The sequence below is a fragment of the Propithecus coquereli genome, unplaced genomic scaffold, assembly GCF_000956105.1.
Source record: "Propithecus coquereli isolate 6110/MARCELLA unplaced genomic scaffold, Pcoq_1.0 Scaffold224, whole genome shotgun sequence".
Lineage (NCBI taxonomy): Eukaryota > Metazoa > Chordata > Mammalia > Primates > Indriidae > Propithecus > Propithecus coquereli.
Genome location: NW_012147634.1, coordinates 4,925,627 through 4,950,598, shown reverse-complemented (window position 1 = coordinate 4,950,598; position 24,972 = coordinate 4,925,627). Strand labels below are relative to the sequence as shown.

Below are 24,972 nucleotides of genomic sequence, written 5' to 3'. Positions count from 1 at the left end.
TAGGTTCTTAATCAGTAACTTTATTGAATCATGGGAAACAACCAATTTACAAAAATTCCCAGCCCGTTTCCTCTTCAGAGTTGGTAAATATTTCTGGGACAAGGAAACGGAGAGTTCATTTTGTGCTTGCATTGGCACTCCCAGGGTGGCTGTAACTGGAATGTATACTCTCGATTTCTGCTTTCATATATAGGCAAGGCGAAGGCACTACAATGCCTTGTTCATGTCTGTTCTCCCTCATTATACAAATAAGCCTCATAAATTGTGGGCCTTGGCACAGAAAGAGGAGGTTGTGTTTATCTATTATCCATGGGAGTGCCCCTTAATGTCATCAGTAGTTTTTTTTTCCTCCTCTTTCTTACCATATAAGGGCAGAAGTTTAGCTTGGCTGTGGTCACTTGGTCTTACACAGCAAGTTGAGTGAAATCTTCTCTGTATAACTACAGTTTGCATGAAATAAAAAGATCTGACCTTTGATCATCCCATGTTCCACTCTGGTTCAGGCAGGACTTTGGAAACATATTCCAGAAGATTGACTTTTTTTTTTTTTTTTTTTAGGATGTGATACTCTCCCAGTATTTCTTCTTAATAGCCTTAACTGGAATACTTTTTTTTAAAAAAGTAAAAGTCATTGCTATTTTTAATTTTTGTTGTTGTATTGGCTAAAACATCCAGATTTCATGAAAATCTAGGCCTTGTAAAAGTTTGTATGTGTGGTTCCCTGCCCCCCCCCAGTCTGATTTGGAGTAATATTTTGCTATGTTGGAATGGGCATGACCTTCACTTCTATATAGTATCTTATTGGGGGCCGGGGAATAGTGTGCATGCCCTTGTTTTCTGTATAGGTAGCTATTACTTCAGGGGAGGGCCATGTGCAATTCTAAGGCACCTCACGAGTGCAGAGCACTAGGAGGTTGTTTAACAACAGATCTGCAAACACATTGGTAGCCTTTATTAATATAGCAGTCTCTTTTTTGAGCAGCTCATTACATGTTGGGACACAATAGCACTTTTGAAATAAAAGAAACCAGCATCCCAAACTGAAGTTGGGATTGACTTCACTGGCAGTCAACACATGGGCCATTGTTAGAAGAAAGCTAAGCCAGTACACTAAGGGTGATTTACATGCCTGGAAATAATTTATGTCTGGGGTCTTGACCCTCCCCGAATGCCTTGCTATTTGTATCTGCTTTTAAATAACAGATGGTCGAGTGGCTATGGGCTTGTACCAACAGAAGCAACAGCAGGTCCTTAAGATTACCCAGGTGCTGTGATGAAAAGAACCTTAGAAAATATCTAAGTAAGCCTCAAAACTTAGGAAAAATATACCAGAAATAAAAGCTAATGAAGGTGAGAGGTATGAGGCTTCTTGGGTATAGAGCATAATAAATCTGGGGGGGGAAAAAAAAAAAGTAAAAATAAGAAAGAGAAAGAATTGCCCCTACTTAAATTATAAAATAAAACATATCTTGAATTCTAAGGAACCAAAATTTTTGATTAGCCCAGTATAACAGGACCTGCAGAGCCTGTCAAGAGTCCAGGGTTTCCCCATGAAAATAGATGTGCTTCAGACACTACTCCCGAGTCCTGACTTTAACCTAAAAGCACCTCTGCCTTTACCCCTCTGCAACCTCTGGGGCAGTAGACATTGACTTCTGGGCTACAGAGCAAATGCTCTATGTCCATATGTGAGCTGTCTATTACCTATTAGTGTTATTTTATGAAGTTTTCTATTTTATACCCTACTTTATTTCAAAAAGGATTGAGATGACTTGTTCAGTAGATGATTTTCATAACAGTAACTATTCCCTAGTCCTAGTTGGGGTCCGTTCCTTAAGGCCTTTCTTAGGGAATTGGGGTTGGGGGTTGGTGGCAGAGAACTTCCCAATCTGATGTCAGAAAAGAGAAAGACTTCAGGGGTGAGAACTGCCAATTCCAAAGTTCCCATGATGTTTCAGGAGGCCAGGAAGAGACGTGACAAGTGGAGAGCCAGCACATGGGGAGCCAAGGGACTTGGATTTTAGGCGTATCTCCTGCTGATGGCTGTATGGCCCAAGCATCTTCAGCACTCTGGCTCAAAGTTCTCTCCCTCCCCCTCTTTTTAATGAAGAGCTAGATGAGCAGCTCCCGCAGAATTTTCCAGCTTGTTTGGGTGGTGGAGGAGGAATGGAGGGGGTTGCTTATTTATAGTGCAGATTCCTGCTTCCCGCCCCACACCAACCTCCTGAATCAGAATTTCTAGGGATGGGACCTGGAAGTTTGTGTTTTTTATACTCATCTCCTCGTTGATTCTGACACCCAACCAGTTGTGGGAATTGCTGATTTGGATGGTGCCTGAGAACCCTTCCAGCTCCATTTTTCAGACTTCCTTAGGAAGGGCCAGCCACCTGCGGGTCTGCTCTGTGTGTGCGCACCAGTCTTGCCTTTGTGTAGCAAACTGGCTCCTAGAAACAGATGTCCATTCTCAGTCAAGCCTGATGCCCTGTGTGAGGCCCTGTCAGCTGATATTCCTGTAGGACGTATGCCCTAATGTCAAGGAGTCTAAGGTTCTATAGAATGTTCCTGGGGGGAAAGCATGAGTGACATTTATACAACAGCATTTTGCTGAACACAGTGCCAAGAGCTAAGGGGAAGAATGGCTGGGGGTGGGGAGAATAAAAGGGATGATACGGATTGATTGGTGGGAACCTTTCAGGGAAATCTCGTGTGCAGAAGCTGGCACAAATACAAGGTCCTGTCTCCTTCCAGTGACAGTAGCTGTGACCCAGCTGTGTGGGGAGCTGGGGACAGACCCAGCTATCACACAGAAGGCTGTTTCCCCAAAGCATAAACAGTCTTCTTTCTGTGAGTACAGTCCTTGAGGTTCGGGCCCAGATCTGAAGCGCAGTAGAGAACCTAGAGCTTGGTGGCTACAAAAATGTTTGTAACGTTTCACTGATAGGCCACAGCATCTGTAATGGAGATATTTGCCTTCGTATTAAAAATAATAGTAATAAGAAAGAAGGGAAAAGAAAAGAAAACATACAGTACTTTTGAGTACATGACCTAGATACTCTACAGAGTTTTTTGGTGGTGGTATGGGGGTTTGTGTGTGTGTGTGTGTGTGTGTGGTTTTGCTGTTTTGTTTTTGTTTTGCTCTTATTGTTGCTTCAACTTTCACAGTTCCTTGCTTATTTTCCCTTTTGCTCATAAAAGGCATAAAATTTTACTGGAAATGGAAAATACAGAAAAGTGAAGACCCAAAAGTATACCCCTAATATATACATCCTCCCAATTTTTTAAAAAATAGGGATAATGATTTTTAAAAGAAATTTGTTATACCTTCACCCTTCCTCAAAGCAAAAGCAGAAACAATAGTCATGGATCAGTCACTGCTAGCTGGGCCCAGTTACTAGCTGTGCACTGATAATGATTTACTTTCTAGCAAACACTGTTGTAAACCCTCCTCCTCGGATTCATTTCACATTTGCTCTGCTCCCTGTCTCTGTCAACCAGTTACTACATTTTTGTCCAGTTGAAGGTGTATTGAAATGTTTTTATAGAGTCCCTCACCATGATTGGTGAGGCCCTACTCACCTCTTCCCAGAGAAAATTTAAAATCTTGTGAATCTAGACAAGCAAAGAGCTGAATATTCTCATATTCCTTTGATTCAAGGCCATGACCACAGTCTCTAACTATATGTGCGTTTCCAAATCTGTGTATCATAGATCCATGAGCTAAGAAAGTTGCTTTTGTTTAAATTAGGTTGGTTTTACTCATTTTATTGAGCCCATACTCTGCGCAGGGAACTATAAGTTCATAATTGTAACAATTTCTTATGACAGGAGGTGATCATTGGCTCCACAAGAAAGAAAGAAACATTTCAGAGATAGATACCAAGTGAAAACAGTGTCTGTGTTGCTTTTTTCCTTAGGGGTTTGATACTTTTCTTGACTTGTAAGAAATTTCATAGGCTTATGTCAAAAATTTTCTTGGCTCTGTTCCAGCATGAGCAGTTATTCTAAAGGGGTTTGCTGAAAGGGGAGGGGGTGGGGTGAGTTACTGGAATGAGTTGGGACTTCATATGGTGAGTATTTTAGAACCAGTGAATTTTAAAATATTCTAAAATATTTATAGAATATTTATATTCCTTTATAAGGTTCTTTTGAGAAAGTAGCCAGGAGAAAGGAGAGTTGAGTGAAACTCCTGGGTCCCATTTCTGACTATACTGCTATTGTCTTATGTGGCCAAACCTGGGTGTCTTGGTGTCTCTGTATACACCTCAGGCCCCCAGTGAGGTGGCTGCAATGAAGCTCTCCTTTAATAGGGAAAGAAAGCCAGGGCTTGGCAATCTACAGAAGAAAGGAACCGCGTGGGAGAGTGTTTGCTAATGGTCCATCTGTCCGGTGAGAATTGTGTGTATAGGTTTGTATATACACAAACATGGATGTTCATCGTATAAATCAATGTAAAAAATGTATCTGAGAACTCCAGAGTTGACCAGGGCTTGTAATGCACTCAAAGGTAGCTCACCACAAAGGCTTCCTGTCTGAAGTCGGCATTTCAGTCCCGGCCATTTCCTGAAGGTACCACCCTCACTTTCCCTCTAACTCTGGAATGCTTCTCACTCTCTCTGCCTAGGCGGAAGCCGATGTAGCTTCTCTGAACAGACGCATCCAGCTGGTTGAGGAAGAGTTGGATCGGGCCCAGGAGCGTCTGGCAACAGCTTTGCAGAAGCTGGAGGAGGCCGAGAAGGCGGCAGATGAGAGTGAGAGGTGAGAACGCCTCATCCAGCCACCTTTTAGCATGAGCCCTTCCTCCCAGTGGAATAAACAGGAAGGCTTCTCTGGTGTCTGAGGTTTAAGAGTTTTACAGTCCCTCCTCCGTTGATCCCAGGTATAACTTGGCTGGTTTTGTTCATTTAACCTTAGTGGAATACCTACTGTGTGCAAAGTACTCTTCTAAGCCCCAGAGTTACAAAGAAGAAAAAGATCTTGTTCCTGCCCCCACAGAGCTCCCCATCCAGTGAGGGAGACAGACAAGTAAATGAGAAATTTCAACGGATACGTGTTGGTTCTTTCATTCCTACTAACCACAGAGCAATTGTGCATTTTTTTTAAAAAATGTAACTTTATTTTGAAATATACCAAGGATGCTTAGGCCTAGATAAAGGAACTGTGGGATGTCATGTGTCAAATAACCTAACAAATAGGTGGAAGAAAAGCACAGATAAAACAGAAATGTGATCTGCAAAAGGAAATTATTTTGGGCTTAATACAGATAAGACATGTACACACAAACAGATAGGCAGGTGCTCATGTTCTGAGCCCACCTCCATGCTAACCTGGCTCTACCTGACTTATTACTCCAAGATTCAGCCTTTTGGTAGTAAAGGGAAAACATTGTTCATATAGACCAGCACAACCTCAGATGTTCTAGAAAGCATTTTGGTTATGCTCAGTTAGTTGTTCAAGTTAATGTGTTTGCCACGTTGCGTAGAAGCACTCCAAGAAAGACTTCGTGAGGTGAGAGCATTCTGCTGCTTAAGGGATGGCGTGGCAGTATGGGGCTCAGAACGCTGAAAATGTATCTCTGCGTGACCTGGGCAGGTGAATGAAATCAATCATCTTGTCCATTTCTCCATCTTTGAACGACCCTGCCACCAGGTATAAAGAGTGATTTCACACTTTAGAATTAAAGAAGTTTTTTAGCTAAAGTTTTAAGCTTGTTATTCATTGTTGCTTAGTGTCCCTTCACTAACCAAGAGTTTTGGAATTCTTTAAGACAACTAGTCATCTCTTACAGTGTACACCTAACAGTGATTTTGTGGCTTACTTCTTTCTGAAATATACTTGTCAGTGAACCTTAAAGGCAATCTGTTAATGTTAGACTTTGGAGTAAAAGGGACTTAGAGATCATTTACTATAGTCCTTTGGTTTTACATATGAGAAAACTAGGGCTCAGAGACTGATGTACCCTGTCCCAAGGCTCACAGCATATTTGTAGCTAAGCCAAGACTGGGTCTCAAGTCTCCTCAAATAGATTCTTTTTCTTTTTGTGAGACAGGGTCTCTCTCTGTCACCCAGACTGGAGTGCAGCGGCACCATCATAGCTTGCTGCATCCTCAAACTCCAGGGCTTCAGCTATCCTCCCGCCTCAGCCTCCTGAGTACGTGGACCAGAGGAGTGTACCACCACGCTAATTTTTTTATATTTTGTAGAGATGGGATCTCACTATGTTGCCCAGGCTGGTCTCAAATTCTTTCCTCAAGTGATCTCCTGCATTGGCCTCCCAAAGCACTGGGAGGCGAGATTACACCCAGCCTGCTCAAATAGATTCTAATGCTTCATCAAAAAATAGTGGTTTACTTAGCTTACTGCCTACTTAAATTTGGGTAAATGAATCCCATTTTAACATGATTTTTTTTATTCCATATCTGTAAAATATCATAGATCAATTAACCTTTTCTGAAACATAACACCATGTTATAGGTCCCTGATAATACTCATCAGCATAGAAGATGGTGTCAGGCCTGTCTCCCAATACCCCTATCATGAAAGGATTTCATAACAGGCAAAACTTATCTAAAGTATTCAGTTGAACCATCTGAAATTGCCATTTTTTCCTAGTCTGAAATGGTCCAATATCAGCAGTTTCATGTGGACCAGCCTAATATTTTCACCTGTGGTTGATAGGGTAAGAAGGTTCTGTGCAGAAAGAGGTACTTGAAGATAAATTTGCTTTTGTTCTAGCTATGGTCTGTTTGCAAGCCGAGGCTTCCCACAGGAAAGGGAAGAAATCCCATTATATATTTAATAAGTAAAGCATGTTGGCTTTTTCTGTTTCCATGCCTCCCAGATTCAAACAGGATCCTGACATAGTACTTTTCATTTAACATTAGATGCCTGGAGAGTTTCACCAGTACCCAAAATCTGAGATTTCATTCACAGTGAACAGAGAGAAATGTGCGTCTTTTTTCTGCCTTTAGCTCTGGAAAGTCTCGTGTCATGGTTTGGAATATAAAAGTAGCTCTGTGTTCTATTTTGGTCTGCCATTTACGCTAAGCCTCACAGACCGTAGCAGTGCAGTGTGCATTTGGGGAGGTCAGCTCTAACTCTTGGGTTTTCCTGCTTCTCTTTCTTTTCAGAGGAATGAAGGTCATTGAGAGTCGAGCCCAAAAGGATGAAGAAAAAATGGAAATTCAGGAGATCCAACTGAAAGAGGCCAAGCACATCGCTGAAGATGCCGACCGCAAGTATGAAGAGGTCAGATCCTGAGGCCCAGAGCCTCGTGGGCTCCCAGCAGTGGCCTTCAGGAGGCCAGGGAGCAGTGTACAGCCTTGATTCCTGAGCGAAGCAGTCTGCTTCCTTGGCAGAAATGGGTGGTTTTGAGAAGCAAAGTTCCTTTGTCTCCAGAAAACGGCTCTTGTTTTGATCCTGCTAGGGGATCCTAGGCTTTATCATGACGCCAGTCCATAGCACTGGGAAGAAGGACCACAACTCCTCTCCCCCACCCCCAAAGACCAGGACAAAAGATCTTTCTTCAGCCAGGAGAAGGGAGAGTTGGACCACTTGTGTCTTGTGAAAGGAGACTCTCAGGCTGTCACGGTGTAAGCAGTTCTTGCCAGTGTGATTTACCTAGCACGTCCTGTTCAAGCAGCTTAGCGACCACGGACCATGCACTGGCTTGAAGGAGATTCATGGAGGCCTCTCTCCTCCAGGGTGGTAGGAACCCTTTATCAACATAGGTTTTCAGCTCCTGCTCATGTCCTCATGAAAACAATTTCCTGTGGTAATGGAGCCAACATTGCTATTAATGTTTTAGTTTTTTCCTTATTGTATCACATGGCCATGAAACAGCATTGACCCTCCTTTTTTATTATTATTATCTTCAGATAACACTGTGCTCGCTAATCTTGAACTGCATCAGAGTATCCTTTTTCTTCTCAGGTTCTCCACTGAATACAGATTTGGCTTTGTTAATCATTTCACCAGCTTACTCATGTTAGCTCCTCTTGCCTTCTTCCTCCACAAAAAGGAGGTTGATGTACAGAGGTCTAAATTGATGGCGTTCTGAGGTTGATTTTCAGTGTCTTCCTGGCAGCCCCCCACCTTTTCAGTATAAAATGCATCACGTCTCATGCTACTGCTATTTTTGAGATTGTGGATTTGTATTTCTCCCTCCTTCTACATTCTGGTCTTGCCGCTGTGTAATTATACACACACCTGGCCCAGACTTCCAGCTGAGACTGCCCAATCGTAACTAACCATTCTGGGCCTTTGTGAGCAGAAGCCTCTGGTCTCCTCCCTATTGGCACTGCTAGCAGAGAGCTGCTGCTCTCCAGTCTACTGGAAAGAGGATCCTCGAGTTTGTAGACAAGAGCCCTTAGGGGCTGATGGGATCTGTTCCCCACCCCCACGCCCTCCTACACAAAGCTTGCAAGCCCCATGGTGTATGTGTGTACTGTGTTTTCCTGCTGCAGGTGGCCCGCAAGCTAGTCATCATTGAGAGTGACCTGGAACGCGCAGAGGAGCGGGCTGAGCTCTCAGAAAGGTAAGCGGGCCCGGCGCCAGGAGGCCACGTGTGGGGTGCTGCAGAGCGGTGACTAAACAGCATGACCTTCTGGCAGCTGCACATTTACCTGTTTCAGCTCCGGGCTCCTTTTGTGCTCATTTGATGTGGATGAGCCACGAGTATGGAACATGGAGGACTCTTGTGGGGTGTCTATGTATGAATGCGTGTATCACTGCATGCCTTACCTGCACACTGATTTTGTGAATGGCCTTGTGCATTTCCTGTGTCCACTAACAGCCAAGTTCGACAGCTGGAAGAACAATTAAGAATAATGGATCAGACCTTGAAAGCATTAATGGCTGCAGAGGATAAGGTACTGATGGCTCATGTGTGGTTTTTAGGTTTAACTGCAACCCAGATGCCTTTCAGCTTCCAATGCCTACTGGTTGGTTTGGTATAACGACTGCACCTTCACTACACCCTCTGCTATTTATATCTTGCTTTAAGTGCTTTCCCTTGGTCCTTTATGCTCCTTTGTTTTTCCCTTCATAAATGCTTCTTTGGGCAGCCAAAAAAGAAGCCAAATTATCACACTCCAAAGTTGCTGGGGTTTGTCACCTTGCCTTTCTGCTGTTGCGAGGTTGGGGAGGCAGTGTCCATGGCAACATCTCAATATTGACCATCTTAATACCTGATGACTTGGCTACTTTAAGGCAGCCCTTCATCTCTAGGACTCGGTTTTCATTTTTTCCCATCCCTCTCCTTTTTCTCTCCTCCTTCCTTTGGCTTGTCTCCCACCCTTTCTGCCTCTGATCGAAAACATTAGCAAATGTGCCGAGCTTGAAGAAGAATTGAAAACTGTGACGAACAACTTGAAGTCACTGGAGGCTCAGGCCGAGAAGGTAGGCCAGGAGCATGGTGTGGGGGAAAAGGCATCTTTTAAGAGCTACACAAAAGAGGCGAACTTTTTCTCTTCTGAGGCCTGCTGATGAAAGCGACAGTACAGCAGGCATTTTAGTACGTGGCGACATTGTGAGATTATGTCCTGATGGTTATTGGATAGCAGATTCTTTTTTTTTTTTAAATAGAGAATTTATGTTAGGTATGTGAGTCATCAATTTAATTTCAACCAAGTGCCAAATGGATAAGTTATCTTGTTCTTATCCCATGTAAAACAATAGGCAAGAAAGCAGAGAATGTATTGTAGTATGCCATTGGATATCAGAGGTTGTGTTACCTCCTGAGAGATCTTTAACATCTGTTGGCTGGGCTGGCACGTTCTTTGCATTAGGAGGCATGAGTAGAGTGAGCTGCAGCCTGACATCTGGAATGCTCTTTCTAATTACAGTACTCACAGAAGGAAGACAAATATGAAGAAGAGATCAAGGTCCTTTCTGACAAACTGAAGGAGGTAATATTATGAGAGTTTTGGATAAAGCCAACTGGATTTTAAATGAGTTTGTTTTCATGGAGCTCGTCAGGGCTTTTTCATTTTAAAGTTAATAATGATCCAAGTCAGGAATATGCAAGGGTGGTCTCGGAGCGTATTTGTTGTGCTAGCTGCCATCTCTCATGGTAGTGACTGAAACGGACAGGTAGTTTCAGGCCCATTTTCCGGGTGATGTGCTTCATTTTCGTCCTCTAGTCTTCCCTATATTTGTAGCTACTGGAAACGTAAAACTTCCCAACTTTGACTCAAATAAATTAAATCATTACAGGCTGAGACTCGGGCTGAGTTTGCGGAGAGGTCAGTAACTAAATTGGAGAAAAGCATTGACGACTTAGAAGGTAAGATCTTAAGTGTCAGTTTTAATATAATCCTTACGGTTGAATACTGACCTGGTAGAATGATTTTCCATTCCGAAGGCATCCACCTTGATATACTTCTTTGCTCTTGCAAATTCTTCCTGTCTGTCCTCTGGGGTTTTCATCTGTGGTTCTTAAACTCTTGGACCTGAGTCCTCTGCGCATGAGGTGACATTGAGCCACCAGCTGTAATGGCAAATGCCATCTAGCTCTACTTCATGCTCATCAGAAGTGCGACAGGTTCATTTTTCATTGTGAGTGAAGTGCTTATAGGTGCTTATATACTCTAGTATATTTGGTATCTTTGTTTTTGAACACAATCTATCTTCTTCCATGTTAATTCAATGCATGGGTTTGGGGTGTTTTTTTTTAAGCCATTTGTTATCTTAGTAAAACATTCTATATCCTGAAAGAGGGGGAAATCAATAGAGCATGGCATTTGGAGATTATACTGAAGACTTAAGCATTTCTCCCCTAAGGCAATTAGGTTTTATTTTAGTAATACCCACTTTATCTCACAGAAATCCTAAATGTTCATCTCTGAGGCTTGTGAAGGGTCAGCTGTGAAAAAGAAAAAATACATATACGTCACAGAAGGGTTAGAGGAAGGACTAGAGCGTGGTGTAGATAATAACCAAGATAGTGGAGAAAACAGAATGACAAATGGTTGCACAACAATCTGCCAAAGTGCAGCAAAGTCTGCAACCTTCATCGTTTCAAAAACTAAATTGCACACTTGCCACAACAGTACCGTAAGAAGCGTGGCTCTCTTTGCTTTTCAAGTCTCCTGGACCAGTAACAGGCGGCCTGAGTGGGAAGACCACAGGAGTAGTTTAAATGACACTGAGAAATCAATATCCCAGTGGTCTAGTTTGGTCAGGAAGTCAGTGGTTTGAAGGTGGAGCCAGATATTACAAGCTATCGTCGCAAATTGTTCTTCCAAAACACTGCCCTTGGGTGTTTTTTTCCACTGTTTATAGCTGCAAGTGGCTGACTACTCCAGTGTAGTTAAAATATAGCTCTGTAAAAAAAAAAAAAAAAAAAGATGTTCCATTACCCACCCAGGAGACAGCCTTCTGTGGGGTTTTTTTTTTAGCATTTAACATGGTTTACTGATATACCTACCATATTTGTTATGATTTTCATATTGAGTCTTTCTCATTTTATTTTCTAATGGGTTTTGTTCTCTCTGTTTTTGTTTCAATTTATTTAAAAACAAAACGCACGCCTCCTGCATTGGCCACCTGCTGCGGCACCAACCCCTTCATGCATTGCCTTTCCTTGCTGCTGTGTCGGGATGGCGCCCGCGCCACCCTCGCTCACCCTCCATCTCTTGATCACTCTCCATGTCCTTGCACCTCTGCCTTCCACTTCCTGGTCATAGACGAGCTGTACGCTCAGAAACTGAAGTACAAAGCCATCAGCGAGGAGCTGGACCACGCTCTCAACGATATGACTTCCATGTAAATGTCCATCCACCTGCCTGTTCACACCCATGCCCTCATGCTAACGGGACAAACTCACCACCGCTCCCTTCTCTGCTGCTTGATCTCTGTCTTTGCACCCTCTGTTCACTCCTTCGTATAACTAGAATAGTCACTGTTTTCTCATTTCCTACTAATACAAAAGCCAAGTAGGTGAAGTTTGTCTGTACAAACCATTTTCCTTTCAAAACCCTTTTATTTTGTAAACGCTGAACTAGATTGTGCCCACTGAGCAATGAACTAGAATAGGAATGACCTCGAGCACCATCCTTTTAAGGGATTAAACTAGACGCAAGTAAAACTAGAAGGCCATGCAATTGTGAAGGAACTTCTCAAGAAATACCAAAAATTGGTTTCCTGAGATTCAGTTAAGTACAATATGATCATTTCCATAAAAGAAATATAAGTTTAAGGAAACTCTGAAGTGTCAGGTTATTAAGGATCTAAAGAAAAGGAAATTGGCAAGTCCAATACAGACTAAAGAATGGTGCTATAAGAGATCATCTCTTCTTCACTTTTAAGAACTCTAGCGTAGAGGCCGGGCGCAGTGGCTCACGCCTGTAATCCTAGCACTCTGGGAGGCCGAGGCGGGCGGATTGTTGGAGCTCAGGAGTTCAAGACCAGCCTGAGCAAGAGCGAGACCCCGTCTCTACTAAAAAATAGAAAGAAATTATCTGGACAACTAAAAATATATAGAAAAAATTAGCTGGGCATGGTGGCGCATGCCTGTAGTCCCAGCTACTCGGGAGGCTGAGGCAGTAGGATCACTTGAGCCCAGGAAGTTTGAGGTTGCTGTGAGCTAGGCTAATGCCACGGCACTCATTCGAGCCAGGGCAACAGAGTGAGACTCTGTCTCAAAAAAAAAAAAAAAAAGAATTCTAGAGTAGCCCAGGCGTGGTGGCTCACGCCTGTAATCCTAGCACTCTGGGAGGCTGAGGTGGGAGAATCGCTTGAGGCCAGGAGTTCAAGACCAGCCTGAGCAAGAGCGAGACCCCATCTCTACAAAAAATAGAAAAATTAGCCAGACACGGTGGCATGCTCCTGTAGTCCCAGTACTCGGGAGGCTGAGGCAGGAGGATCACTTGAGCCCAGGAGTTTGCGGTTGCAGTGAGCTATGATGATGCCACTGCACTCTGCCCAGGCAACAGAGTGAGACCCTGTCTCAAAAAAAAAAAAAAAAAAAAATAGAATTCTAGAGTAAAATGAATCCTCTGCTGAGGAATCAACCCTCAAATTTTCTGTTTATATAAAAAGAATTAAATAACCCACAATAAATATTTACCACCACCTGTGTCAAAGAAATGGGAAATAAAACACAGATTGCACAATGTCAGTTGGGAGTTAATGGCCCAGATTTTACTGTGAGGCAATGTTAGAGTAGGGAGTTGTGTTTTCATGAGAAGAACCTCGAGCTTACATAGTTAATTTACATATTACTAACCAAACTTGAAAGTGTTAAGCTTTTTCTACCTCTTTAAATTCTAACCTGGAATCTTTCACAAAGGGTTCTTCATTCTAATATCACACTGGATTCCACTGAAGCTGGAACTGTTACTTTCCAGGCCTGCCTGTCATTCCTTCAGCCATACAGAAAAACAATAGCGTGAAGAGTGTGGCATGTGCCTGCTGCCTTAGAGGTTATAGAATCTCCACTCAACAAAAAGGCCCTTAGAGACATGACTGTCACCATGGAAACGAGAGAGAATTCCATCTTCTCTTTCCTCACTTGCAAATGAGGGGGTGGATCAGATCATCTGTCTCTAAGGTCTTTTCCAGTGCTAAAATATGGCGATTCTATGGAAAAACTTTCAGTGTCAAGCATGATTAAATATTCTGAAAGGTGGTTTTAACTTAAAATTTGTTTTTAAATTCTGTTTATGGGTCTTCTTAACATGGACCCTTACCCAGAGGGGCCCATAGTGGCCTCAGGTGCAGACCTGGCGGGCAAGGATGGAGACCCTCCCAAGGCAGGGGTTTGCATGTCTGCTTGTCTGCGTGGCAAGTGCTGTCCTCATGTTAGTTTGGTTTTCCTTTTTTCCATTGTGCCACTTTTTCTTTTTCTCCCACCTTTTATCTTCACGCAGATAAGTTTCTTTGCTTCGGTTCTCCCAAGACTCCTTCATCGAGCTGGATGTCCCACCTCTCTGAGCTCTGCATCTATCTGTTCTCCAGCCGAGCCTGGTTCTTTCTCTTAGCATCCTGCCTTAGAGCCAGGCACACACTGCTTTCTATTGTACAGAAGCTCTTCGTTTCAGTGTAAAATAAACACTGTGTAAGCTATTTCTGTTTGCTATTCTTTTTACTTATTTATTGACATTTTAGTTTCAACACTGAATAAAACTACAAATCTGCTTCACACGTACGAGAGTTAGTTTTTGGCTGCTGCTTTTTTTTTTTTCTTTTTTATTCTGAACGTTATACTTTAATATCAGGAGTTTCTAAAGTAGTAGTTCCTTGTGGAACTTTTAGAAAAATACCCAAGCCTGCATCCCTCTGAGTTTTTGTCTCCAAAGGCCAGAGGGAGGCCTGGGCATCCGTGGGGTTTTTTGGAAATTGTGACGGTTCTGGAGTGCGGTGGGGGTTGAGAACCTCTGCACGGGGTCATTGCTTGTTGGGAATCGGGTCGTGTGGCTTGATCAGTGTCTTCCTCTGCCAGAGGCTTAGTCTGGCATGTGGCGACCCCTCTGTGTTGGTATTTAGCCCTGCTTGGGAAGATGTGGCTAACTCACGCGAGGCTCATGATGAGTGGCTCCATGGCTGTTCCACAATTGCTAGGAATTTACACACTGGGAAAGGCGAAAAATAACTTGAATCCAGACAACGTAAGTTGTGGTTATTTTTGATCATCCTTTACAGCACAAAGAAGAGTTCAAGCTCTTTAAAAGTATATTCGTTACTCAGCCACCTTCATTTTGATCATGAAAATAACATTGGGTTTTCTAAATACGATCGCTAAGTTCAGTTGTAATTTATTTTTATGCTTTTAAGTGTATCGTGTAGTCTTTAGGAGGGGTTGTACATCATCTTTGTGTTTAATAGCTGTTTTTTTTTTCATTTGTGGACATTTAAAAAATATAGCCAAAAAACTAGTTGGTGGAAATTGTTCAGAATACTGTTTTATTTTATTTGGGCTTCACTATTTCAATTCACAAACAGCAATTAAGTGATTTTTTTAATACATCACAAAATTAGAACTTTACATAACATGGACTTTAGTTTCTTAATTCCCAGTATTTCTTAATTCTCAATATTTTTCCTCCCTCAGCAATCTGGCTGTATTTCTCCTGTTTTTAAATGTAGGTGATCCTCATGTTTTATTTATAGTTTTGTTAGCCCAAGAGGACTGATATGACTACTATACTCAAATAAATTTGAACAAACTCTGAAAATAGTGTCAGTCACTCTACAAAGACTTCAGAGAAGAGAGGAAATACTCTTTTTAAAGAGAGCTGTGAATTAAAAGTGTTTTAGAGTAGTATGGTAGGCTTTAAAATTTAGAATCTGGACGATGTCTCTCCCTTGAGATATAAGGACTTCTATAATGTCATGTCTTTTCCTAAGGCTCCTTGGGCCTGCTTCTGACCATGAGTCCTGCCTTGTTCTTTTTTAAATTCAGGGTAACATAAGCATACCCTTCTCTGAGTAATCCTGCTTCCTGCCAGAGACAAAATGACAAGTCTGCAAGTTCTGCCGAGCAGATGTTCAGTTAATTCCGGAGGTGCATCTGTTTCTGGGAACCCTTCTGGAGACTTGCATGCTTTTTATAAGTACACTCTCTACCAGGGGAAGTGGGGAACTGATGGCTTGGCAAGGCAGGTCTGGAGTAGCCCAAGGAGGTGTGTGTACACAAGAGGACAAACAGCAAGTTGAGTTTATCGAAAAGTTGTTGGGGCCCAGGCTTCTAGTTCAGAGGGCCAGGCTGTAGCTGCAGCTGCTGCAAGAGGACCAAACCAAATGCATCACTGAGTCTGGGCACCAGAGGCCTCAGACATCTGAGAGTCTCCACAGAAAAGGAGGAGAAAACACTTCCAAGGGTACAAATGTGTCTGGTCCCTGCCCTTGGGCCACCCATGCACCCCAGCTCCATGGCAGCTAAAGGGGAGAAGGTCCAGAGGAGGCTGTGGGAGGGACCACTGTCCTTTTAGCTGGATTCACGTTGACCATCTGGATTCTCTAGGGTTTCTCCAAAGTCCTTTCATTCCAGCTTGGCCAAACATTTGGGCTCAGCAAACCAAGACTTCCTACCCATGGTGACAGAGCCCTGTGTCAATTGTGTGGATGCAGTAGGGGGGTTTATGTTTTGCAGCCCCCAATCATATGCCACCGGCAAGGCACTGTGGGAGGTAGTGGGGGTGTGGTAAAGAGATGAGCCGGAAATGTTCTTTGCCCTCGACCAGCTGGCCATCTTGTGGGAACATAAATAGTGAAGCAAGTCTGAACCAATAGGTATTGTGCATTTAGAGCTAGCAAGGAAAAGAATAATTCTGACGGGGGAGGTCACATTTGACCCGGGTTTTGAATATTCAGAAAATTTGGATTAGCAAAGAGGACAAGGCACCAGGTATTCCAAGCTAGCAAACATGAGCATAGCATCTTCCCATCTCCTACTGTTCATGAGAGACTGTCAATGTGAGAATTGCTCAATTTCCCAGTAGACCTGGGGGCTGATGGCACATTTTCCCCAGGAGTAGGTTTGTTAGCTTTTCAAGATTACAAAGTGTTTCTAGGTCCAGGTTGTCACCATCATTCAAAGCTACCATGCATCTTCCAGGTTTTCCTGGTGGGTGCCAGGCTCTTGCCTGTCATTGTTTGGGTGTCCCCTGGATCATCAGATACATACTAACTCTTGGGGTTTGCTCCCTAGCCACGTGAGCAGGTTGCTTGTCAATATGTAAAGAGTATATCACATTGGCCATCATGTAGGTGTTCCAGATTTTATTCATTTTATACACATCCATTAGCACCAAACACGAATGCCATCCTCTTGATGGCAAATGGTAAGCAGGTAAATTCTTAATCGGTGATGAGTGGAGATAATGCTTGTTCTTTGCTATTTGAACAGGGCAACACACTATCAAAGTTGGACAAGAGTTGAGAATTTGTACCCTGTATCATGGTGACTGGGGGAAGGACAGGGACTTAGTTCTGCATTTCAGAAAGTGTTAATGCAGCAGAAGCAGTAGCCCCTGCTGGTTATTACCTGAGGGGAAAGCCTTCCCTGTGAGCAGAGAGGAAAGGGCTTCCGCAAGAGGTGGGCAGAAATGGGCGGGTCGAGGTTTCTCTAAGTCCCCCCACTGAGCCTCCTAGCAGGGGTGCATGATGTTCTGGGCTCGCCTGCAGCCAGGCCTCAGTTCCCAAATCTGTTGCCAGAAACTGTGGCTCAGTTCACAAGGTGGTTTAGTGAAGGAACATTCCCACTTCGTCCTCCTCTTATCCTGTTGCTCCTTCCCCTCCCTTCCCTTTGTCTCCCTGCCTCTTCTCACTCCACCAAGGGAGAAATTCTGGTCCTCCTAAGTCTGTCAAGCCCTTTACCACCCACTCTTCCTGGGCACAGGACAGATGACCATGGGGGTGGGGGTAAACTGCTCAGCTAGGAACCAGTTGCTGTCCTGCCTGAGGTATCTCTGTGTTCTCTGTTGACTGCCTCTCACCAGGTCTGGCTAACCTCTCTTCCTTCTGCCTCTTCTTTTCTGCTAACCTGCTTGCTGACCTGTACAGATCAACTCTACCAGCAACTTGAGCAAAACCGCCGCCTAACTAATGAACTAAAGCTGGCCCTGAATGAGGATTAAAGTTAAGTGTGAACAAACTTGGGCTGAATTCTAGGCATGGAGCCCATGTGCAGGAAGTGTAAGACTGTCCTCCCTTCAGCTAGGGTTGAAAGCAGTTGCTTTCTGCAAAAATGCAAATGAAAGGAATCTGCTGAAAGGCTGGCTTTGCCTGCATTTTTCTCTATATAGTAGGAATAATTAAATTCTCTTTAATCCCAAAACAGCTTTTATGGTAAAATATGTATAACAATCACTTTAGCACTCCTCTTTGTAAGAGCTGGTCCTCTTGTTTGAACTGATACATAATGAGGACCAAAAGAAAGGAGTGTTTTCTATTTCCCGCAGACGACTGTGCATCCTGCTTTACTTACATACTCATATTCCTAAGTTCTTAATATCTGATATAGTGTTTGAAATATGATTAAATGTACCTGTGCTTGGGCAAAATAGCTTTTGAAAACAGGAGCTCATGTCAGAAGTCCCCGGTTGTCTGCAAGGTATGCTTTATTCAGCCTAATGGTGTTGTTGGAATCTGGTGAGAATGTCGTGCTAATGATAAATAGAACACTGTAAAAATGTTCAGGCAATATCCTAATGGAGTGTGCATGAAATACATTGATAATTTTTTATGAGCAATAGAAATAAATCATTTTAAAAGTTGTCAGAAAACCTATTCCTGGCATCTGTTTTCTGTGAGATTGTGTTACGGCACAATTCCCAGACCTTTTAACTGCCTGTAACTCAGAAATGTCTGTTGTTATTAACTTCTCCCGTTTGTGTAGCAGTGCTGCAAGCTGTATTTGGTTTTTACCTCTCCCTAATCCCACGGCACACGATCAGTGAGCCTTCACCAAAGCCCCCCTGCATTTTATTCTCCGAGTAGACTGTTGGTGAAGGTGCATCTGACCACTCTGAGACTGTGCCTGTGGTTCCTTTGGGTCGAAGACATCTTCCCCCTTCTTAGGTCTTTGTCTGGAAACAAGCGATGTCTTACAAGCATGCCTAGTTCTAATCATCTCATCCTGTGTTTGTGATTGATGTTTGCCTGCTTAAATGTACAAACCACCGTTGTGTCCAAAGTGCGGCTATTCATGACTTAATTTTCTAATCCCACCGCAGAGAAAGTGGCTCATGCCAAAGAAGAAAACCTTAGTATGCATCAGATGCTGGATCAGACTTTACTGGAGTTAAACAACATGTGAAAACCTCCTTAGCTGCGACCACATTCTTTTGTTTTGTTGTTTTGTTTTGTTTTTTAAAACCTGCTTACCATGAAACCTCTTAAATGCATTTTTATTTACTTTTACCACTGTCACAGAAACATCTGCAAAGTACCATGTCAGGGTGATGATGGTTTAAATGTGCCATTTCCCAGGTTGATGTTGCCACACTTTGTAGAGAGTTTAGCAATACAGTATGCTTAGTCAGTGTAGGAGTCCTCACTAAAGCAGACAGATTTCCATGCGAAGTGCCAACAATGGAGGGAACAGGAAGATTAATGTTGGAAACACAATCAGGTGTGGATTGGTGCTACTTTAAACAAAAGGTCCCCTGTGGTCTTTTGCTCAATATTGTACAATTTAGAACTCTGTCCAACACTAATTTATTTTGTCTTGAGTTTTGCGATGAGACTATGGATCCCGCATGCCTGAATTCACTAAAGCCAAGGGTCTGTAAGCCACGCTGCTCTTTTAAGACTTCCATTCCCTTCTCATTGGCACACTTGCAGCTCACTGCAGCTCCATAGGGTAACAGTCGATGTGGATTTCCACTCTTCATGTCTCCATGTCAAAGTGAAAGATTTAGGCACTACATGAATTGGTAAAGAGCATTTTCTTAAGAGTTAAAACTATATGTAAACATTGTATAATGATATGGAATAAAATGCACATTGTAGGACATTTTCTAAATTTGGTGGTCCTGTCATTTGTATGGTCTTTGCTTTGTGAACTTTAGATCGTGTGATTGACCTGCCTTCCTCACAAATGGTTTTCCTAAAATGATATCCCAGGGTCCAGGGAGAGAACTGGGTCTCCTGTGTTACGTCTCAGAAACACTAAAGGCAGCATCATTTCGGTCTGTTACAGTTACAACCAGGCAGGAAAGGCCCTTTCCAAAAGTCCTTCTTCATGTCATTGGTGTATGTTTGCACCTATGTTTAGGCCTTTTGCAGCGGTTTTACTGGTTTGGAGGTTTTTCCCCTCAGATATTAGCTAAGTGGTCAGCAGTGACATAGCCACACATAAACAGGTAGTGGGCTAATGTTCCAAATCTGTTGTCCCCCAGCAGTGTGATTCTGCTTAAAAGTACTGCCTTAATGAGTCTTCACACTTTTCTGCTCTCTAACTCATGTGAGTTCTAAATTCCAGTACATCTTCAGTTTCTCAGACTTGGAAACTGAAAATATCAGTCATTTCTCTAGCTCTTGAAGACTTCAAGCAAACAAAAATAGATCACAAACATTATTAGTTGGCTTAAGTTGTGCTGCAGGGAGAATAAAAGATGTTCTCACCACAAGCAAATGCAGTAGAACAAAATAAATAAAGACTCATTTGGATGCAGATACATTTTCATTCGGAAGTGTTGAGTATCTCTGTGGCTGTTCTTTGTGCCCCTTAATCAGGTGTCTCCTCTCTGCAAACAGGCAAAAGCTGTAAGGCAAAGGACCCAAAGAGGAGTCTGGAGGCTTGGCTTCTAGATCTCGCTGCCAAAAAGCCACCCTGTCCCCCTGCTCAAGACAAATGAATGCTCTGAGTCTCAACCTTCCCAGTTTTGCCGCCCCAAGGCTCTCCCCTGCCAGTCCTCAGCTGGGAGGAGAAGGGGGCAGAAAAAGTCTCTGTGCTTCACTGTAGTCGTGGAGGCCTTTCCCGGAGCCAGCCCTCTTTCACTTTGGGAGCCAGGTCTGGCTTCACACCAGGACTCCACCTTTACTAGCCGCCTAACCTGCCAAGTCCCTAAATTTGAGTTGCTCCCTCTGTGAAATGGAGGTGAGATTAGCACCTCGCTCATGGCTTGTTCCCGTGGGAGTTGAATGTCCAGCTGAGCAAAATGCACAGCACAGTGCTGGGCACTTGGGCACCCTCCATAAATGCTAAATGCCGCCATCCTCGACTTGCCACGTGCGCTCCAGAGACCACCACAAATGATGCTTAATAACCATCTGTGCGAACTATACCCCAAGTGATGAAGACGGTCAGTAGTATTCTCAGATACTATTCAGGTATCCTAGAACCTGCACTCACCGTACAGGGGTTATTTCATTTCAGCTTCACATCAGCGTTCATTTTACTAACAGGCTCAGACTCGTAGTCCCATAGCCCCTGAGTAGCGGGGTCAGGCTTCAAACTCTGGCCTGTGTGACCCCAAGGCCGTGTCACACAGGGAAGAAGTAGATTCTTCTGCTTGTTTCAGACATTTTACAGCAGAAGAAAAACAGCTACTAGAGAAAGGTGAAAACATGAAGCGGCAGGTATAGTTAGGAGGAGGCTAGAAAGATGTAGCCTTAATCTACCGTTTAGAAGCTGATAGGACCATGAGTGAGTAGATTAACACCTAATTTCTCTCTGGGTTCCAGGAATCAGATGAGATAATTATGAAGCATCATGCCAATTCAAAGAATGATTACCTCTTTCCATATGGTACATGCCTACGGTCTGACCCAGTGTGATAACCCCTGAACATGGTGCGCTGTGAGGTCAGGCCAAAGAGATTAGTTGGGACTCTTCAGTATGGAGAGGCCAGGGCTGGAAGCCCATATGGTCGCTGTTTACAGAATTATGAATTGGAGAGAGAGAATTCAAGATTCATACTCTGTAAATGCTGTTGCTGAAACTTCACGGGCCCAGGTTTCAGAAAGAACAGCTGGAACAGTTGCCTTGTTCAGAGTTAAACATTGTGGAACTCCACAGAAAAAGGGTACAGGGTAGGAATATAAGCATCTTCAAAAAATATAAATTTGTGATGAGATTTCTACAATCTCTTTACAGAAAAAAAAAAAGCGCTTTGTGGATACATTCTGAACTTTTTGAGACTGGCATTGAAGAGAACAATTCCCCTACTTGTTGCTCCTAGAGATGTTGTTAACAGAAACATCTAATTTTTGCAAATGCTGCTATGTCTCCTCTGGAGTTCAATACTTGGGACCTGATTTTTTTCTCCAGGAAAAAAATATATATCTTTTACTTGAACAAATAGTTGTGTGTTAACCACTTTTTCAACTTGTCAACACTACTTGTAGATGTGATTTTTCAAAAAAATGTGGTCAGATATACATAGAGGAAAAAAATCTAAATCCTCCAATGAAAAAGCAGGCGGGTGTTCAGGGAGCCATCATTCCTAGAATTGGAGACAAGGGTTTGGAAAGAAATTAGAAATGTCAGGCAGTGCAAGAAGTGTTCCTCCCATTATATATACTTTTTGACATTGAGCGTTTTCAGAGCTACATTCCTCCAACAGATGTCATAAATTTTGTGTGTCAAACAATGAATGAAGCTATGTTGAGAGTTCACTAGTAAGAATGTAACTTTTGCCAAGTTTTTGACAAATGGGCATGGACCCAGAGGATAAGGCTGGTTTCTGATGCCTGTGAGAGTTTATTTCCATTTGTTACCAAGGCCATGGAGAACAAAGAGTCAGTCAAGGCTTATCAGGGCCTGCCAAGGCTGACGTCCTGGACTTAAATGCTGACTCAGAACCGGAAGGAGCCTTAAGATGATCGACGTCGGAGGAAAATGAAATGTAGAGAGATTAAGTGGCTTGCTCAAGGTCATTCAGCTAGTTGAGTTCAGCTCCCATCGGGGCAGGCAGCGCAGAGCGGGACCTGGAAACCAGAGAGGCCAGGTCTGCATTCCGCTCCGTGCTCACAATGTGACCCTGAGTTAATGTCACCGAGTGGACAGCGATGTCCTCATCCCTAAAGGAGCTGATCTAGCCTCTTCCCATGCTCGTGCCCTTCCTCCGGGCTGAGCACTGGATGAGCTGACGCCTGTCGATGGCCACCCCTCCAGTGCCTTTTCTGTTCCTAAGCCCCAAGACATTTTCCCCCAGCATAGGGTCCTTAGGGAAACTGAAAGTAACTTTCTTCTTTTGGAATGAAAATCCCTGGTACTACTGCCCTGGAGGGCATCGATTGCGTGACCACAGTACCCACACATGGAACACAAAATACACTTGTTGATGGGACAAATGGCCCAGAAACAAAGCACAGGTGACAGTCTGGAAGTTGCTGATCACCTGTGCACAGGAGGCGAAGAACGTGTCAATGCAGTCGATTCAAATCTCACTCTTATGCAAAACGCTGGTCCTTAAAAGTAAGCTCCCGTTACTCCGTTCTGAAGCTGCCTTTGGATGCAGTCGGAACGCTGCGCGCAGGCCTGGCCGCGGATGCAAAGGACGCAGCTCAGGCCTCACGTGTTTCTGAGGAGCCGCTAGGCAGGACCGCCGTGGAATCCGCCGTCTGCAGAGGAAGGCTGATGACTGGAAAGGTGAAAAGTGCTTCGTACGTGCGGCAGAGGAGCGGTTCTCGCTGTGCCCCCTAGGGGCCGGGTGGGCAGGCTGCAGGAACAAAGGGCCAGCTCCTCTTAGTGGACGCTGCGTGGGGCTGGGGGACAGGGTCCAAAGCACTTTGTGATGGCGAGTCCTGGTCTGTTTTCAACTCAGGCGGTACTCAGGATTCGGAGTTCCGCCTTTCCAGAGGAACTCTTGTTTGGGCTCATAAATCAAATATTAAACTCCCCGGTACCTGCACTGGAATAACATAACACTTCAACCTTTCAGTGAGCTGGATTTTGACGGCTGAGCCCATCCTGCAGCAGCACCCCACTCTCCCCACCCATCCCAAAGCCCACTTCCTCCGTGAAACCCGCACCTCACAATAAAACAGTTGCCAAGGAACGACATGAATCATGCTGTGGTCAAAGACACAATTATCTGAAGCGAGCCCCATCACTACTCCCAAAAGGATTAAGTATTGTTGCTAAAAGTGCAGCGATCTGCATATTAGAAACGGGAACCCGCGCCCAGGCAATGGGGGCTTTGTTTTTAAGGAGGATGCTGGCTTCATGGGGACGGCTGGCATATCTGCACCGCGGGACCGCAGCCAGCCGGGAAGTGATTAATTGCTGGTTTATTCAGCTTGAAGCCTGACATTCCCGTGTTGTGTTTTCCTGCTATATTTACACAAAGCACTCCTTTCCAGAACACTCCAGGACTGTCTGCCTAGCACCTGCCCAAGAAACTAAAAAGGAACAAGGCAGAATAATTTGTCCAGGAATAGGAATGTAAAGAAAATGTGCCTCAGTGAATTGTTTCTAGTCTCAAATCCTGGCAAAACTGCTCACCTCTCGTCAATTGCTAACCCTCTACTTGAAAACTCCCACCTGGAATTCCTCCTGTTTCTGGCTTTCGTTCGCTTTCTCTCCGACACAGGAACGGCTTCTGTGTTGTCTTTCACTGACGAGAGAATATATGAAAATTAAGATTCACAATTTGGCCTAAAGGACAAAGAAATTCCATTTCCATTTAAGAGTTGTTTACATTATTTTAGGGAATATAGGTTCGTGCTTGTAGGAAAATACAGAAAAAGTATAAAACAGACTTCTTGCCCTCAAGGAGTCTATAAAGAAAGCTACTGAATATATGCACACACACTAAAAAATAATAACAGTATATGATTATGTTTCAGATTGAGACTAAATGATACAAGAGTACATGGAAAACAGCATGCCTCCTTCCTTGGAGATTTTTTTTTTTTTAGACACAGGGTCTCACTCTGTTGCCCAGGCTAGAGTGTAGTGGTGCAATCATAGCTCACTGCAACCTTGAACCCTTGGGCTCAAGAGATCCCCCTGCCTCATCTTCCAGAGTAGCTAGGACTATAGGCATGCACCACTACACCTGGCTAACTTTTATTTTCTAGGGACAGGGTCTTGCTATATTGTCCAGGCTAGTCTCAAACTCCTGGCCTCAAGTGATCCTCCCACCTTGGCCTCTGAAAATGCTGGGATTACAGGTGTGAGCCACCTCGCCCAGGAAGATTTTTAACCACTTAAAACCAATAGAAAAGGCTCTCGTAGGCCTTTCTCATGGGTACTCCAGCCACAGGTAGTTCACCACTCACCCTCACCTCTCAAATCTTAGAAACAAGAGCTCTGCTGGTTTATAAAGGCTTTGATTTTACTATTCGACCACCACATTTTTTTGTTCATTATTGTAGCTTTTTTCTGCCAGACTCTCATTAAAAATTCTCTCCTCCTACCCATTCCTTGCTTTATGCCATTTAATTTTCTCTTTAATTTTTTGTCTGACCATATGTTTGCTTTTATGTCTTAATCTTTGGAAGAAAGAATATAAATAAATAATTACATAAACTCTTAGAGACTATAAAATCAGCTTTCCGCTTCACTAGGGAGGTCTAAAA

General features: G+C 43.5%; 1 protein-coding gene across 17 annotated transcripts in view; it reads left to right on the top strand.

Moving 5' to 3' along the window:
- TPM1 (tropomyosin 1 (alpha)) overlaps positions 1-19,465 on the top strand; it is a 28,220-nt gene extending 8,755 nt beyond the window's left edge. For 4 of the 17 annotated variants that reach the window (XM_012645051.1, XM_012645055.1, XM_012645063.1 and 1 more), the window contains 7 exons: positions 4,622-4,755; positions 7,128-7,245; positions 8,463-8,533; positions 9,321-9,396; positions 9,843-9,905; positions 10,213-10,282; positions 18,675-19,465. In XM_012645051.1, coding sequence (XP_012500505.1) covers positions 4,622-4,755; positions 7,128-7,245; positions 8,463-8,533; positions 9,321-9,396; positions 9,843-9,905; positions 10,213-10,282; positions 18,675-18,757 — 615 coding nt within the window. In that variant the 3' untranslated portion in view covers positions 18,758-19,465. Of the gene's footprint in view, positions 1-4,621; positions 4,756-7,127; positions 7,246-8,462; positions 8,534-8,791; positions 8,868-9,320; positions 9,397-9,842; positions 9,906-10,212; positions 10,283-11,684; positions 12,359-13,868; positions 14,065-17,502; positions 17,577-18,674 lie in introns of those variants that run through there. The other 13 variants (XM_012645050.1, XM_012645053.1, XM_012645056.1 and 10 more) reach the window with 9 other exon arrangements.
- Positions 19,466-24,972: the final 5,507 nt, after the last annotated feature.